The sequence below is a fragment of the Desmodus rotundus genome, chromosome 7, assembly GCF_022682495.2.
Source record: "Desmodus rotundus isolate HL8 chromosome 7, HLdesRot8A.1, whole genome shotgun sequence".
NCBI classification, from domain to species: domain Eukaryota; kingdom Metazoa; phylum Chordata; class Mammalia; order Chiroptera; family Phyllostomidae; genus Desmodus; species Desmodus rotundus.
Genome location: NC_071393.1, coordinates 118,272,702 through 118,290,419, shown reverse-complemented (window position 1 = coordinate 118,290,419; position 17,718 = coordinate 118,272,702). Strand labels below are relative to the sequence as shown.

Below are 17,718 nucleotides of genomic sequence, written 5' to 3'. Positions count from 1 at the left end.
AGTTAACCAGAGAATTGCCTGTTGTTGGGCGGAGGGAGAGGGTAATTCTGGTTGGCCATTCTACTAGCAGGAAGCTGTCCGTGGTACAACAGACCCTCTGCATCCTTATAATCTTTAGACTTTTTAAACTACCAAGCCTTACATTTCAAGGACCAGGATTTAAACTCAAGTTCATTTTGAAGCCTCTGAGCCACTGTTAACTGTCCGGGACACTTTCAGGCCACGACTGCACATTATTTTAGGCAAACGCTATTAATTTGCCAACTGTATTCTTCACCTTTGCGAAGGAAACCGTTTGGGAGACAACTACTTTAGGGTTGAATAAAAGAAGTCTTTGTGAACTGTCCATTTTTACTTGAATGGGTTTAGAGGAAATTCCTAATAGAAGTCTCCAGTGCCTGTCACTCAGAGGAGTTTAGATCATTCATCACTGCAAGACCTTTGTACTGTATGCATTATGAGCCTCCCCGGTTCTTCTCCTCGTCTTCCCTCACAGTGCCTTTGGACGGGAGATGCTGAAGCGGAACGTCGGAGTAGTTGTGGTGGGATTTCCTGCTACCCCGATTATTGAGTCCAGAGCCAGGTTCTGTCTGTCGGCAGCTCATACCAAAGAAATTCTAGATACTGTAAGTAGACACTTCTCCCTTCATATACACATACCTTCTACTAAGAAGGGCTGATTATCAGATGAAATTAATCATCTGTTGTTCTGGGTGTTCTTTGAGCACCTCAGATATTAGTGGTACAGTAGGGGAAGGAGTGTACAGGGCTACTTAAAACATGGCTATTTCCAAAAACAAAAAACACACAAAACTGTTAGTATCACCCTCCAGATCCTGTGTGATCATCGGGATTCTGGAAATTTTTTGGCTTTCTTTTGTTCCACTCCCTCCCTCATTGTGGCCTCTACAACTATACAGTTCTCTTTCTACTCCAGCTGTTTCTACTCTGAACCTTCTTGTATGTGTCTCGTCTGTAGGATTTCCTCTCTTGAGCCTTCTGTTTCTTTTGCCCTACTAACTCCTACTCATTCTTCACATCTCCACCTAAAGAAAACTTGCTCAAGGGTATTCCCAAACCCTCTTACTTGATGTTTTTCCTTGGAACCTTACAATTTTCCCAGTAAGTTATTCATACCTGTCATTACATATGGCAGTGTTCTCCATTAGATGAATCCTGAAGATAGGAACTAAGTCTGTTTTGCTCATTCTCTATCCCTGGGACCTAACACAGGCATGTAGTAGAGGCTCTTAATTATCATCACATTTAATTATTTATGCTCTCTTAATATATTCTCATCTCTTGATAGTCTCTTAATATGCTATTTGTTCACATCTAAGACTTCAGACTTTAAATAAGTATTGCTTTCTAGGAGTTTATAAAGCTCTAAAACATGATATTTGCATAATATTAGTTGGAGAGCTAATAATCTTAAAGAATCTCATGAATGCAGGTTTTTAAAATTTCATTATAACAATTTAATTAACATTTTATATTTCTAAGCAGCTGAGGACTGATTTTTCTTCCTATTTCTACATAGCAAAATTTCTACAAGTATGAGTATATTCTTAATCACATCCAGACACTGAGAAATTGGATTCAGTTTATTAAGTGTATCTTTTGTTTTTCTTTTTCTTAATTTTGATTACGGCTGTATTTTTTTTAACCTTGTGACATCAGCTTTTCTTAATTTTGATTACGGCTGTATTTTTTTTAACCTTGTGACATCAGCTTTTCTTCCATTCTCTATTTGGATATTTAACAATTTAACATGCCTTTGAAAAACATCTGTGTCATTATAAGTAATGGCTGTAGGAACACATGATGTCTTCTAACACCTTTGGTTTTCTTTTGTTTTTTGCCCTTGTGAAACATATTTTAGTGGGAGGAGATGGTCAGTAAGCAAGCATATAATCATAAACTAAATTATCTAATATTTGAAGGGTATAAGTACTTTGGGAAAACAAAAACAAATTAATAGATATTTAGAATGGGGGGATGGAATTTAAAACAGCAGGACATGCTAGGCTGACATTTGAACATTTGAACAAAGGTTTGAAAGCAGTTAAGGAGTTAGCCAAGTGGATATCTTGAGAAAGAACATTCTAGACAGAGGAAACAGTGAAAAGGCCCTGAGGCAGGAGTACGTTTGACAAGTATGAGAACACAAGACTAAGGGCAGAGGAGTAACAGAATGGATGTTAGGGATAGAGTATAGAGGGCCTTGTAGGTCCTTGCAAAGATTGGCTTGCGTTTATTTATTTATTTATTTATTTATTTTATTTTATTTATTTAGATAAATATGTGTTGCCATTTTATTGTTCAAATTTTTTATTTATTTATTTTTCTTTTTAAAGAAAACCCTGTAACATTTCATATAATACTGATCTGGTGGTGATGAACTCCTTTAGCTTTTTTGTGTCTGGGAAGCTTTTTAATCTGTTCTTCCATTCTAAATGATAGCTTTGCTGGGTATAGTAATCTTGGTTGTAGGTCCTTGCTTGTCATTACTTTGCATATTTCTTGCCAATCTCTTCTGGCCTGCAAAGTTTCTTTTGAGAAATCAGTTGACAGTCTTATGGGAGCTCCCTTGTAGGTAACTGACTGCTATTCTCTTACTGCTTTTAAGGTTCTCTCTTTATCTTTAACCTTTCACATTTTAATTATGATGATTCTTGGTGTGTGCCTCTTTGGGTTCTTCTTGTTTGGGATTCTCTGAGCTTCCTGCACTTGTATGTCTTTTTCGTTAGCCAGGTTAGGGAAGTTTTCTTTTATTATTTTTTCCAAATAGGTTTTCAATTTCTTGCTCTCATCTCCTTGCAGCGCCCCCATGATGCAAATGTTGGTACACTTGAAGCTGTTCCAGAGGCTTCTTACACTATCCTTATTTTTTGGATTCGTTTTTCTTTTGCTGTTCTGATTCATTGTTTTTTGCTTCCTTATATTCCCAATCGCTGTTTTGATTGTTGGCTTCATCTACTCTACTGTTAAATTATTCTTCATTTTAGTTAGTGTATTCTTCATTTTTGATTGGTCCTATTTTATACTATTGTGATTCTCACTAAGTTCATTGAGCATCCTTATAACCAGTGTTTTAAAATCTGTATCTAGTAGATTGCTTAAGAGATTTTAGGAAAATCTGAAGCATAATCCTTGACAGGCCATCTGTGTGGAAAGAGCTTGGGTGGGCCCACAGGTTGGATGGGGCGTGGTCTCAGGGAATCACCAGGGTGGGGCAAACAGTGATAGCCAGGTTGTTGGAGACTCAGATATGGTGCCTACCTCTCAGCTCTGTGAGGGTAGGGCTGGTGAAAGGAACAATGGCCTCTGCCTGCACTTCTGTCTGGAAGAAAGACGTCCCCCACAGTTCTCACCCGTGATACTAAATAATTCAGTTCCTCCCCATATGCCTCAGGCGCCTTTCAATCTGCTGCCCCAGCCCTGGAGCTCAGAGGGATTGAGTCCGAGTAAGTCGACGCAAGGGCACTTGAAGAGGAACTGCCTGGGACTCCAGAAGTCCTTTGTCTCACTCAGCCACAATCCCTGCTGGTTTTTACAGCCAGAAGTTATGGGGACTTCTCTTCCTGGCTCTAGAACCTTGGGCTGGGGGGCCTGGTTTGGGGTTGAGACCCCTTGCTCCTCAGAGGGAACCTCTGCAGTAGGTACCCCTCCTGATTTGTATCTGCCTATGGGTGTGGCCGCTTCTCTGCTCCACCTACCATTCTCCATGTGGCTGCTTTAACTCCCTAGTTGTAGGACTTCCAGTGAGCCAGATTTCAGGCAGTTCTGAATGGTGGTGGTTCTGAGTTTATTTGTAATTTTGACGTGGTTGTGGGAAGAGGCAAATACTGCATTTATCTATACTGCCAGAAGTTCTCACAACTTTGGCTGCTGAGAACTGTACACATTCATGAAAGAATTTAGACATAACCAGCTAAGCAGATTTCTGTTGCCAACAAATATGCCTGCCAATTGAGAATTGTAATTCTTTTCTTAAGATCCACCTGAGGGATTGTTTGACTTTGCCTTCCATTTAGTTTTCTTAAAGCATGCGGTGCATTTTTTGAAATCATAGGTTTGAAGTCATTTTGTCTTATGCTTTATGGAACTAAATGTGAACATCATTAAATACAAATGAATTTTTGTTTAGTAATGGGCTTTGTGACATGAGTCTATATAGAGAAAATGCTGTAAATTCACCAAAAAACCCAACCTGCTACAGCTAGTAAACATAGTCAGCAAACTCGCAGAGTGAAAGATCAACACACAAAAATTAGTATGTTTCAGTACACCAGCACTGAACAGGCGAAATTAAGAAAATTTTATTCATGGTAGCATTTAAACATTGCTGAAAGAAAAGAAAGAATGGCTTCCACAGGGTAGCTCGGTTGGTTAGAGCATCGTCCAGATGACCAGGGTTGCAGGTTTGATCCTCAGTCAGTGCACATACAAGAAGCAACCAATGAACGCATGAATGAATAGAACAACAAGTCAGTGCTTCTCTTTCTCTCTCTCTCTCTCTCTCAGTCTCAAAAATCAATACATTTTTTAAAAAACGTTTAAAAAGAAGGGAAAGAAGACTTAAATAAATGGAAAGACATCCCGTGTTTGTGGATTGGGAGATTTAATATTGTTAATGTGTCAGTACAGCAAGGTCCATGGATCCATTGCAATCCCCATCAAAATCCCAGTGGCCTTTTTAACAGAAACAGGAAAGTTGGGCCTCAAATGCATGTTGAACTGTAGGATCCCCAGGTAGTCAAAACAGTATTAAAAAAGAAAATCGAAGTTGGAGGACTCAAGCTTCCTGATTTCAAAGCTTACTCCAAAGCTACAGTAATTAAAAATAATGGGGTTCTAGCATAAGAATATACATGGTCTACATGTATATTCTTATAATGGAATAGAATTCAGAGTCCAGAAATAAACTCAAGCAATGGGCCTTTTTTTTTTTTTTTTTTTTGGTTAATCTTCACCAGAGGATATGTTCATTGACTTAAGAGAGAAACATCAATATGAGAGAGAAACATTGATCAGTTGCTGACAAGGGACAAAAGCCACAACCTAGTTACGTGCCCTGACTGGGGATCAAACCTGCAACCTTTTGTTGTATGAGATCATGCTCCAACCAACTGAGCCACCAGTTGCTTTTTAACAAGGAACCAAAGCTAGTCAATGGGGAAAGACTAGTCTCTTAACAGATCGTTCTGGGCAACTGGATAGCCACATGCAAAAGGATGAAGTTGGACACAAACAACAGGGGTGACCTTTGCAAGCATTATGCAAAGTGAAAGAAGCCAGACACAAAGACTACATTCATACAAAATGTCCAGAACAGACAAATTCCTAGGGTGAGAAAATAGACTGGTGGTTCTCAAGGCTTGTGGGGAGGGAGGAGTGAGGATTGATTGATAGGAGTATGGGGTTTCCTTTTTGAGGTGGCATGCTTTAAAATTAGATAGTGGTGGAAGTTATACAACTCTGGATATACTAGGAAGCATTGACTTGTACACTTTAAAAAGGTGAATTTTGTGGCATGTGAATTGTATCTCATTAAAGTGTTATTTTTAAAAATGACAAGGGCAGGGCTATTGGCTCATGGGCACAGCTGCCCTAAAATACTCCCTTATTAAAGGGCTGTAATCAAGCCTGTAATTAACACTCTTTCCCTAAGAACCCCTCTTACCCTGTGATCCAGAGGTTTGGTGTGGACCGTTTGTTACCAAATGGTGGTCCTTGTGGTGGTTCCTTGTTTCTGATTCAACCAGGTAACCCCGCATAATGGCCAGCAGTCTGTAGTTGCAGTTTTATCTTTTACATAAATGAAACTTACTCATCTGAAGTACTTGGTATGGAATTAGAGGAGATTTTGTTACCAATATCCCTTTGGGCTACTGTGGGTTTATTTCTGTCTCTATTCATTTTCTTTCTTACACTGATGGAAAAATACTAACTTCTTCTGAAGTCAGAGTTTATAAATGTCCTTAGTGATCTTAGTAAGTCATGTGTTGTTTTAAATCAATAAATCCTGTATCAGAGGTCAGGAGCATAAGTGGCCACTGGGCTCTCCCAGCTGACATTCAGCCTCACGTGGCTTTGGTGCGGACTTTCAGTTAACCCTCTTCCTCAGGCGTGCCCCTGTTCTGATAGAGGGGAGTCCAGCTCTCAATTCTGTTTTACAGTCTTCGCACTCGGAGTGAAGGATATTATATCTAATGCTATAATAAATAAGGAATACTGTTAGTGGGTTTTTTCTCTCTATAAACACTGATTTTTAAAAGTCAAGTTTAAAAACCGGTAAATGTGTCTTTTTACTAATAATGAACTGATTCCCTTTTCTGAAATGGCTGGACATTTTCATTCTGAATTATAAGCGTGGACAGAGATTTGCATGCTGTGATGGAAATTTGGAGAGTTACAGGGCTCCTGCTGTCCACCTGACTGTTTCTTAGTCTAATGAGATGGTGTCATCAGTAGAGCCCTTGTCTCCTAAGCCAGGGTGCGCTCATCCCAGATTTGTTACTAGACCCACGGGGTTAACATCCACAGATGCTTGGAGAAGTGCCATGAATTGCAAACTGCATTCGCTGACGTGTGCCAGGTGCTTTTCCTAGAAAGCCTTAGTGCCCCGGCTGGTGTTGCTCAGTGGTTAAGGGCCAGCCTGCGAGACAAAGGGCTGCCAATTCGATTCCCAGTCGTGGCACAAGCCTGGGTTGCAGGTCAGGTCCCCACACATTGATATTTCTTTTCCTCTCTTTGCCCCTCCCTTCCTCTCTCTCCAAAAGTAAATAAATAAATCTTTCTTTGACTAAAAGGAAAGCCTTAGAATCTAGAATTTGAAAATTTTTCTATCGTTCTTGGATTTTTCTGAGAGATATCTGGGCTTAGAGTTTCCTTATCCTTCCAGTAAATTTTTTTCTGAGAAATTCTGGACCTATGTCCCTTTCTCTGGAATTGAATTGGAATTCTCTGTTTCGACTCTGTATGCTGCTTTTTGGAGATGTTAACTCTCTGAACTATGAGCCATACTTTGCTGTATGAATGTTCTTCAGGAACTTACTTTTTTAAAATGCACGCAAGAAACCATCCATGGAGCCTCTGCCAGGAGGGCTAGTGTAGCAATCAGGATAAGACTGTTCATTCCATTACTTGCCTTAGTGTTCGAGTTCTTTGTAAGAAACATTTTCTTTGAAAAATAAAGGTCTGATTTTACAGAAAAGAAAGTTATACTGAGACAATTAGAGTGGTTTTTAAAAAATTTTTATTGTTACTCAATTACAGTTGTATGCTTTTTCTTCCCATCCCTCCACCCCGACAATTAGAGTTTTGATGGGAAGAGGAGATAGAGATCATCTCTCAGGGTTAGGATTTTGGAGTTCAGATCCCAGACTGCAGCTGTGTACTTCCCTTGCCCCTCCCTCACCTGCAGCCCATCCGATGCCACTCAGAGTCTCCTTCACGGCTTCCACTCTGTCTCGCTGAGTCGGTGCAGCAGTCCACCTGGGCACTGTCTGCATCTTGCCTCCAGGAAGCATCTCAGCGCAGGTTTCTCATCAGTTTTCTGTAGTGTCGTAATGGAAAGAGCAAGCACTGAAGTGCGAAAGGAGAGGATGACAGATCGTGGCCAGCCTGGCAAGTCCATGGTGCATATTCCTTTTTCTACCAAGCATAACATACCTTGATGAATCATGCCCTTCATCCTGCATTCCTGCTATTCACAACCCTTTATTCACGGTCAGCCTGACGGCCTTGCTCAAAAAGCAGCTCTTCCCACAGCTCTGCTGTGGTCTGCGCAGAGTAAATGCAGACACAGGCGGGCCCACCAGAGGATGACCTTGCCACAGTTGTTTTTAGGAAAGTAAAGCTCCACACATGCCTGCATCCTCCCGGCTCTGACTCCCCTCTGCTCTGTCTTTTTAGGCTTTAAAGGAGATAGATGAAGTGGGGGACCTGTTACAGCTGAAGTATTCCCGCCATCGGTTGGTACCTCTGCTGGACAGGCCCTTTGATGAGACTACATATGAAGAAACAGAAGACTGAGCCTTTTTGGTGCTCCCTTAAAGAAACTCTCCCTCCCCCGGGACAGTGTGTGGCCTTTTTGAGCCAGTTCCAGGAACCACACCTCTGTGGCCATCTCATGTGAAAGACGTTTTCTCAACTACTGACGGTGGCCACCTCCACTCTACACGGCATTTTGTAAATAGTGGAAAGAACTGCTTCACATCTTCCTTCGCTACATTTCACCTTTTAAAAGAGGTGACTCACTTCGCTTTTTTGTTCATTAAAAAATGTTTTATTTTATAACTATTCTACTTGTGAAATCACGCTGACCCTAGCCTGTCTGCTAACCACAAGGCCGTCACCCTCTCGCAGCCACCTCGCAGGCCTGGGCCCCGCCGAAGCTCCTGCTGGCCCTGGCCCACGGCCTGGAGACTCACCTGGCCCACCTCCCCAGGGAGCAAGTGCCTTCCACTTACTTCCACTCCAGATCTCAGAGGTTGCCAACCTGGAACCCTTATTTAGCCCGTCAAGTAATCATCCAAAGTGTTCTCCTTTTTGTTTTAAGTTCAGCCTTTTAAGAAAAACAGTAAATGCTAATCTTGCTGAAATTCCCCCTCCTTGTGTAACTCCCCCTGGTCTAGAGCCTCCCAAGGCTTGGTCTTGTTCCAGTTTCTGCAATGGAACAGGGATTTCTTCCTTCATCATCAAATGTTTCTCCATGACGGTCACTGTCTGAGGGTATGTCCAGTTTCTGGGCTCTTCCCACGCTCTGACCTAATACCCCAGCCCCCTATTTAGAACGGTCAGATTGTTGGAAAAGCACCCACACCCAACCCCCCATCAGACCTCTGTGGCGACGCTGACTTGCACTTCCCCACCCTGTGCACGGAGCTGCTCCGAGAAGTGACTAGCGCTGCACTCCGCTGGGTGAGGGGCGGAATTACGTGGGGATTGGCTGTGGTTTGCTCCCTACTGTTTCCTGCTTTTCAAAATCGTGTGGGCTTCTGCCTGGGTGTGGGCCCAGATTAGCATTTAAACTGATAGGCACAAATACTATTGGTAAGTCCTCTGCTCAGAAATCATTTGTCCTGTTCCTATTTAAGGATTAAAGCTATTAATTTAGCCTTCTTAGAGGTTCACCCATTTAAATATGACTCTTCAGAGTGTTCTTTTTCTAATTTTTTAAAATTGGTTTTATAGAGGCAAGGAGAGAGAGAAACATCAATTTGTTGTTCCACTTGTTTATGCATTCATTGGTTGATTCTTGTGTGTGCCCCGACTGGGGATCGAATTTTCAACCTGGGGTATTGGGATGATCCTCTAACCAATTGAGCTACCGAACCAGGACTGAGGGCTAATTCTCTTTACTCTTGATGTCCTAAGGCAGTTCTAACCTGACGTTGGGGATTTAGGGTCTCCCTTGCCTTCTATTACCTTTTGTTTGTTTGTTTGCTTGTTTTAACACTTACCTCTTTGCCAAACAGGGATCCCCTCTCCTTTGGCTCTTTTTTCGTACCAGGTGGGGGGCTTCTTTCTGCGAGCTTTCACTGCTTGACCAAAGAACAGATCTGAAACTCACCGTGTTGAAGTTCTTTCTTTTTTTTCTGTTAACCAAAGCTCAAGTGGAAAGAGCTTTTGACTTTGTTATACCCCAGATCAGTTTGTCTTTCTGTCGCCATCAGGTTCTATAGGGAAGGGCTGGGAAGAGAATGGAAAAGAATTCTGTCTGCATGTTTCTGTTGTTGAAACCACTCCTTTTACTGGTAAAAATTCGCAGACCAGGTTCTCTTGGGTGTCTTATCATGAGCAATGGTATGTCTGCACTGCTTCGTGTAGCGGAGGGTGTAAGCAGTATTATTGTTTGTGAAGTTTTGTTTTCACGTCTTAAGTGAGTTATCTTTGGTCACTCTCAGCATCTGAGAGCCTTAAGCCCTTGCAATAGTCCAAGGTTTCATTTTAGTTTTTTTTAAAGAATAGTGAAGGGTGAGTAAAAGAACCAAGTAGATATGCAGGGACTACACGTAGCACGTAGAAGTTGCAGTAAGAGTTACTGTGGTGACCAGGGAACGAGTCCTGTAAAATAAAGTGCATTGCTGACCTTTCCTGCGCACCTAGTTCCTCACCGCAGAACCCACTAGAATACCATCTGGCTTTTGCACTGCAGTTACTGTGTAATGTTACATACAGGGTTTGCAGAAGTCACAAACTTTAAGCAACAACTTAACCTGCTAGTGTTTTTATTTTGGCTTGTGTGAAGTCACTGCAATATAAGATATCTGTTAAAATGGGCATTTAAAAATTATGTATCACTTCGCTAGCAGTTATTTCAGGATAAATGTAGTTAAGTTACAGGTTTATTTTGAGAGTCCTGTGATCTGTCCAGGGCCTCTTCTTTCTAGAGGACAAAACATTATTCACACTGGTTGTCTCTTCTTGCAACTAATATAAATCAAGGGTCCAAGAACTTGGGGAAATACAAGTGCATGTAATTACAGTCATCGGGAAAGAATAGAAATCTGGGACGTGTAAGTATTGTGTAGAACGTGGTTTAACGCAGCCTGACGGGAGAACCTGATGGGATTCAAACACACATCGGCTTGACCACCAAAGCCGATAACCAGAATCCATCAGTACAGGTGTGACTAACGCTTATCACGTTTTCTCGCCCCTCTGTATTTAGCATTGCCTTGATCCATTTCAGGTTTGTAAGACCTTTGTCTGCGGATCACATCGAAACCAGAAAATCTATAATGAGGGGTCATCGAAATCACACACACAGAATGGAGCAAGTGGCAGAGCGTCCTCCCACCTTTACCCTAGAACATAACGTACACACTAAAGCAAGTAAATGAAAACGTTCAGGGGTTTGGAGCACTTTTTTAACTTACTGCTTTGCTTTGGAAAATTTCTTCTCTCTATAAAACATTCTAGCCTCCAGAACCCCAAAGTGCTGCTGGCTTGTTTGAAGAACTCGGCATCTCAGTGTTGTAGTCACTCTCTTAAACTATGATGAAGAGTGAGGATTTCAGGTGGGCCGAACACGCTTCTTCCTCATGTACACACAGAGGGGAACAGGAGCACAACCGCTGTGGGCTGTGTGTTTGCCTCATGCCCTTTCAGAAGCCAAGGAATAGAGGAGTCGTCCGATGACTTGTCTCTACCATCCTCCCTCCTGTAGTTGGCCTTTCTTTCTTTCTCTCCCTCCCAGTTCTTGATTTGCAGAATTCCAACTCCAGAGATAGCTGGTCTGCGGTAGTGCTGTATTTGGACGATCGCTAAGTCAGATTCTTTGTTCTCCTTGTACACACAGCCTTATGTTTCAGGAGGAGAGGAGGACCTTCTTTCTTCCCTACTTGAGGGAGCCTGTATCTAAGCTTAAGACTAGTGCAGTCCAGTTGGATGTTGTAGTGCACTTCACTTCCTTCCTGTGAGTGAAAACCAGGAGAATGGCTCACGTGCGTGGAGGGGTTTCCTGGTTTCTCAGAGAAAGGGACGTAAAGTGACGTTTACCACTGCCTCCCTGTTTCTCCCCCTGAGCCTCCCTTTCCAAATGAATGAGGCCCTCTGGCCCCTGGTCACACTGGACTGAGCAACAGCACAGAACTTCTGGCAATGCCACAGGCAGAGAAGAAAGAAGTGGAGTAGTTCTTGTAAGAATGTGTAAGGATGTGGCAAAACCACCTGCAGAAAGTTCAATACAATTGACTGTTGCCTGGTCCTCTATGAATTGCTGTGTCCTCATTGCCAGGGTCTTTCCTAGTGTCCTAGGTAAGCCGAAATGTGGTTAATAGAACTGATGGGGTTAGGGAGTGGGGAGAGTGGTGGGTTTCCGTCTGCCTTCACGAAGATCAAGGAGAATTGTTGAGTATTTCACGTGGGTAAAATCAGCGTAGTGAAAAGGGTTGTGAAAGAGTAGTTATGAAAATCAAAGGGTTCGTGGCACTTGAGCAGCTGTTTGCTGAGATAGGAAAAGCTGGTGTTTGTGCTGCCCGTCACCACCAGAACCAAAAAGTAAAGACGGATTGAATCATTATGGGCACTTTATTCAGATAGTTAGCGACCTGAGAATACGGCGGGTTATGTACCCTGAAAGACTGTCTTACATTTCATTTCGGATCAGCCTTTTTGATAAGAAGGGAGAAGTGCAGGTAAGGGATTTAGAATTCAGAAAAAGGTTAATCAGCTAAAAGCTTCAGCCCGGCAATTTCCCTAGCATCCTGTCATCTGTTGACTGGTGATTCTTCGTCTGTCTGTGTCCTATGTCCTGAGTGGTGGAATGTCTCCCCCCAGAACCCAACAGCTCAGACACCATCTTGATTGCTTGCAGATCCCCGCTCCCTTGGGTCCCAGAGTTGCCTGTGGTGTCCTGCAGTCAGGGCGGGTCATATCCTCAGTTCCCGAAGCAGTAGTGTTTTACATGCATTCATTACTAGGTTTATTAACTATTACCTAAAACTAAAATTTTCCAACTCTCGAGCTTCCCCATCAAGTGCAGCCCCAGGACATACAGATGTGCTACTACCCGTTTGTCATAGAAGCTCTTAATCCATTAAGCCAGTTAATCAAAGTAACTTCCATGTGGAGAAAAGCATGTCCAGTCTCTCCTCCACTTTGTCCTCATGAACTGTAGTGTCCAGGCTCCTAGCCAAGTGCCCGGATAGCTGAAATAGAGGCCCGGTTTCCTGTCTTACCATACTGAAGAAATGCTAGGACCAGCCAATGGTAATGCTGTTGCCCCTTTTGTTGTTTCCAGTGACCTGTATTCCAAGCATCTTCTGCTATGGATTGAATCATTTCTAGGGAGGAAACCAAAGGGATTAGCTGCAGCCCTTATTGAAAATGTTTATTCAAGTCTCCTGTGGCGAGTCTGCAGGTATCACGTTCCCAGTCCACCCTGGTGGGTGGCTTCGTTGGGGAGCTGTGGGCAAGGTCTTGCTTACTGCCTAGTAGACATGATAAATGGCCTTAAACTGTGATTCTCTGTGGTATGTTGAGAGATAATAAACTGACCCTAAAGAATGCATTGGCTGTTAGACTGCAGTTACTGTGTTTCTGATGAAGCAACACCTGAAACTCTGTTCTTTTGGAGCAGTCGTGGGGGTTGAAAGATAGGTAAAAATGAGCAGTACCTCGAGGTTGTGCTAAATGTCCTACCTCATTGCCATCTGCATGGATAAGTGGATCCTTCCACGTATATGGACCCTTGAGCCAAGTCAGAGTCTTCTTTTTCCGACACAGTTCCCAAGTTTCTCGCACAAAGCTTGGCTCCTTGGGCCAGCCTTCCAAGGGGGTGTGGGACCTGTCACTGACTAGGGTGGAAGGGAAACTTGTTTGCACCCTAACCCTTAGGTCTTACCTGTGTGATGTTAAACCAAGTGGTTGGAACGACAAAGAGCATCCTTGATGGTTTGTCACAGGTACTGGTGAAACCACCGAGGCTTCAGCCAGCGTGCCCACAGTTCGGATGGTCCCTCTCTGCATAAAAGTAGCTGACATTAGGAGAAGGGGGAGGAGAGAGAATAGGAATAGAGAAATAGCTTCTGGGGAGCTGATATCTTATTTTGTTGGTCCCTATTTTCCATTGCCCAATTACCTGTACCCTAGTAGCTGCAAGAGGTGCTGCGGTAACCCCTCTCCCCTGCTGCAATGCTCATATACTCTGAGACAAAAGTGAGAGAAGGGGAGATGTCAATAAAAATGTGGGTTATGTGTGAAAATGTTGCTTTCTTCCTTACCCCCTTCTCCCTTTTCTGCCAAAGGATTTTTTTTTAACTTTGTTGGATGACTGAAGCTGTATAAATAGTGGGTGTGAGTTTTGGGTGCATGAGTTCCGAGGGCACCTATCAAGACCTAAGGGTGTCAGAGGGCAGTAGGGTTGGGGGGCTGGTGAAAAAGGTGAAGGGATTAAGCAAAGCAAAACAAAACAAAAAAAACCTTCACAGACACAGAACAGTGTGGTGATTACCAGAGGGAAAGGGGGGTCAACCAGTAAATATTGAGTGCCGCTTCCATGTCAGGCCCTTCGCTGAGCATTACCAGTGACAACAGCCAACAAACATGTGGTTCTGTTTTCTTGTGAACAAGCACGTGAACGCACTCATATCGCTTTACAAACTGCTAAGCACTGTGAAAGAAAAGTAAAGAGCGTGGTAAACAGTTGTAATGAGTTTCTGGATTAGGCAGGGCTGACAGAGAAACGTTTCTGAAGGGTGAAGGGTCTGAAAGACGCTGTGGCCCGGGCTCCCTGAGCAAAGGGAGATGGGGAGGTGGGCGGGGGGGAGGAGGTGGCACAGGGCTGTCACACTGAGGGCTCATCCTACCTACTGGGGCAGTGAAAAGTTTGAAGCATTGAGAAAGATAAGCCCTTGCTTTTTTGCAGGCACCGACAAGTTGATACAATTATGTAGAAATACAAAGGACCTAGAATAGCCAAAGCAAAATTTTGAAAGAGAACTGACACTACCTGATTGCAGAACTCTACAAGCCTACAGTAGCCAAGACTGTGCAGTTGGCATCAGGATGGACGTACAGACAATAAAACAGACGAGAGTTCAGAAAATAGTCCTGTATATATAGAGTTTGTTGATTTTTGACAAAAGTGCCAAGGTAATTCGATGGGAAAGTATAGTTACTCAACTAATGGGGCTGGAACAGCTAAGTATCTAGGGGAAGTGACCTTTGTCAAGGTCCAAACCTGTAGTCATTTTTATGAGTTTATTTGAGCCAAATTTACAATTGCCAGGAAGCAAAATCTCAGAGGGATTGAGAAAACACCCTGGAGAGTGGTGGTTCCGCAGCTGCTTTTATACAGTAGAACGGGAGGAGGAGACATGAGGAGGGTTACGAGAAAGCCATTGGTGGTAGATTAAGGGGGTGGGGAAACAAAGTGGGGGAATCTCTGGGATTGGATAAAATGTAAGACAGACACGTGCTTGGTCTACATTGGGGGGTGCAGGACAGTTAATAAATAACATGGACAGCGCACAGAGATGGCATTCAGGGAACAAGATAACAATGGGGGATCCTGTGGTCTCCTGCGCTGGTGGGAGGTTGTGCCCTGAGGGTCCAGAAAGATTTCTCTGCCATTTCAAAGTATGTTATCCTAGATGCAAAAAGTAAATAGGCTGTGACCTGCAAAGTTAGTTAGGAGTTTACACATTCAGACCAGCCTATGTGGTAGCCTTTGGGCTATGAGTTTGCAGGGCCTGCAAGGCCGGCCTCCCCTAAGCTTGAGGGGTTTAGTTTCCAGGCCTGTTTTCATCCACAGCTTCAACCCTCACATCATATACAATAATTGACTCAAAATAAATCATAGGCCTGAACATAAAAACTAAAATACAGAACTTCTAGGAGAAAACACAGAAGGAAATATGTGACTTTGGGTGAGGCAACAATTTCTTAGGACACAAAAAATGTGACAAAAAAATTGATAAGCTTGGGACTTCTCTGGTCAAGATGGAGGCACAGGTGAACATGACTACCTCCTCGCACAAACCATCAAAATTACAACTAAACTATAGAATGACATCACTCAGAACCATCAGAAATGAAGTTGAATGGAAGTCCGACAACCACGGAATTAAAGAGACCACATCCATCTGATACAGAAAGATCTGATCAGATCACTGGGGAGGAGCAGGGAGAGGCCGCAGGAGTTTGCAGTGGTGGTAAGCAGTCTGGGACCGGATTGGCTGAGAAGCTGAATGCCTCCAGAGCCAACGGAAAGGAGAAGAGGGCTGGCTCGGGCTCTCGGGCTCCTGGGCAGGCTCTCTTTGACTCTCAGAAGGACCCTTGTTCCTCGAGGACACCTGGATGACCGTGCTGAAGCTGCCCGTGTTTCCCAATGGACAGTATTTTGGATGGGAAGGAACTCTGGGCACAGACTAGCATTGGGCTGACCTGGCAGAGGGTGGCAGGCTTATTCTTTGGGTGTTCTAGAGGGGACGAGCTCTGAGACAGAAGCCTGCCATTCTTCCAAAATTGTGTCTTACGTTATTTTAGTTTGTAAACTAACCCTATAGAAATAACTGAAAACTAACAGGGAATGCTAGGAGAACCCAGGTGTTAGAGTTTACCTTAATTGATAGGCTTCAGTGATTAAAGCTGTAACTGAAGAGTTTTGTCTTAATTGATAAACCTAAGCGACTACTGTATTTTGCCATGTATAATGCGCACCCACGTTTTTGGCCCAAACTTTAAGGAAAAAATCTTGTGTTCTAACTCTTTAATTTTTAATTTATATTTAGAAACAAAACCGATTTATCGTATTCCAGGGTATTATTTTGCATATGGATACCATTATTACTTTGTACCGTTACACTTTTAATGCATAAGCATAAATTAAAAACATTTATATACATACAGAATTAGTACTACCCATGTTTAATGTGTATGCATCCTTATTTTTCCCTCAAAAGTTTGGGCAAAAATGTACATTATACATGGCAAAATACGGTAATTTCTATTGAAAGCCGTTATTCCAAGATTGAGTAGTTTTTGAAAAAGACTCCTTCCCTTTATCACCAAACGTTTGCCTCAGAAACGTTGCCTAGAGGGTGGCGGCGGGCCGCAGGACCCCAGTGTGCTGTTCAGCAACACATCCAGACCCGCAGGAGAGGTGGAGGCATGGAGACAGGGACTGAGCCGGGGAGAGTGCTAAATGGGCTGGTCGGTCCCACACCTAGAGCAGCGGATAAAAATTTGGGAGGGATATTTCAGTAGTGAGGGGTCCCAGGCCCCCCCCAGCCCAAGGTTCCAGTACTAGGAAGATAAGTCCCCATAACTTCTGGCTGCAAAATTCAGCGGGGATTGAGTTGGTGGAAGAAACTTCTGGAGTCCCAAAAAGTTCCTCTTAACCCACATGCGGACTTACTCAGACTCACTCCCTTTGAGCCCTAGCACCCGGGGAGCAGCTTGAAGGGCACCAGAGGCAAACAGGGAGGAAGTGAAGAGTCTGGCATCAAGGTGGGAGCTGGGGCACAGCCTTCTCCCACAGAGCCACAGATACAAGTATTTACTATACTTACATCAAATTAGGCTAAGGCAGCATCCTAAGATCTCCTTCCTAAAATAAGCCTTTCTGTCTGAATCTCTTGGGTGGGAAAGAGGGAGGGTAGAATGGTCTCTCTCTCTCTCTTAATAAACACTTAAAATCAATATCCCAAAAAGGTAGCTTCAGGGTGTCAAGACTTTGGCCCTCTCCAGTCCTCACACCTGAGTCTCAAGCTGGGTTTTGAAGTGTTCAGAGAACACCCTGAGAAAACTAGGTGCAGAGAGGCAGGTGTGTTTGCGGTCTCGGCATCCAGGAGAGCTGGGAGAACCTGGGGGAGTTACTTCCCGGCCTTCCTCCCCAAGCAAACCTACCTGGAGTCATAAACATTTGCCCAAGATCCGAAGGGTCCGGCATTGGGCTGCAGCGCATCCCTCGCTCGCCAGGCGCTGGTTGTCCGCGTGCCCCAGCGTGGCACCCAAAGTGCCCGCGGGGAGGGCGACCCCGCAGGAGTCCTAGCCAGGGCTGGAGAGCGTCTGCCGGCGCGCTGCAAATTCTCCATTACAAGAATTCGCTTGGGGCTGCGACGACAGCGGCGGGCAAAGAGGGCAAGGAGGAGGGCAGATCAAAGGCAGAGCCGAGGGGCCAGCCCTCCAGGGAGAGCGGGGGACATCCCGGGCGCTGACCCCGAGAGCAGTGCGGGCGCCCCTCCCGCGGCTCAGGCAGGA

At 43.9% G+C, this 17,718-nt stretch overlaps 1 protein-coding gene across 2 annotated transcripts in view; it reads left to right on the top strand.

Annotated features, from left to right (window-relative positions):
- SPTLC2 (serine palmitoyltransferase long chain base subunit 2) overlaps window positions 1–11,728 on the top strand; it is a 100,301-nt gene extending 88,573 nt beyond the window's left edge. For both annotated transcript variants that reach the window (XM_045201186.3, XM_053928874.1), the window contains exons 11-12: window positions 497–626; window positions 7,921–11,728. In XM_045201186.3, coding sequence (XP_045057121.1) covers window positions 497–626; window positions 7,921–8,040 — 250 coding nt within the window. In that variant the 3' untranslated portion in view covers window positions 8,041–11,728. The remainder of the gene's footprint in view (window positions 1–496; window positions 627–7,920) is intronic.
- The last annotated feature ends 5,990 nt before the right edge of the window (window positions 11,729–17,718 follow it).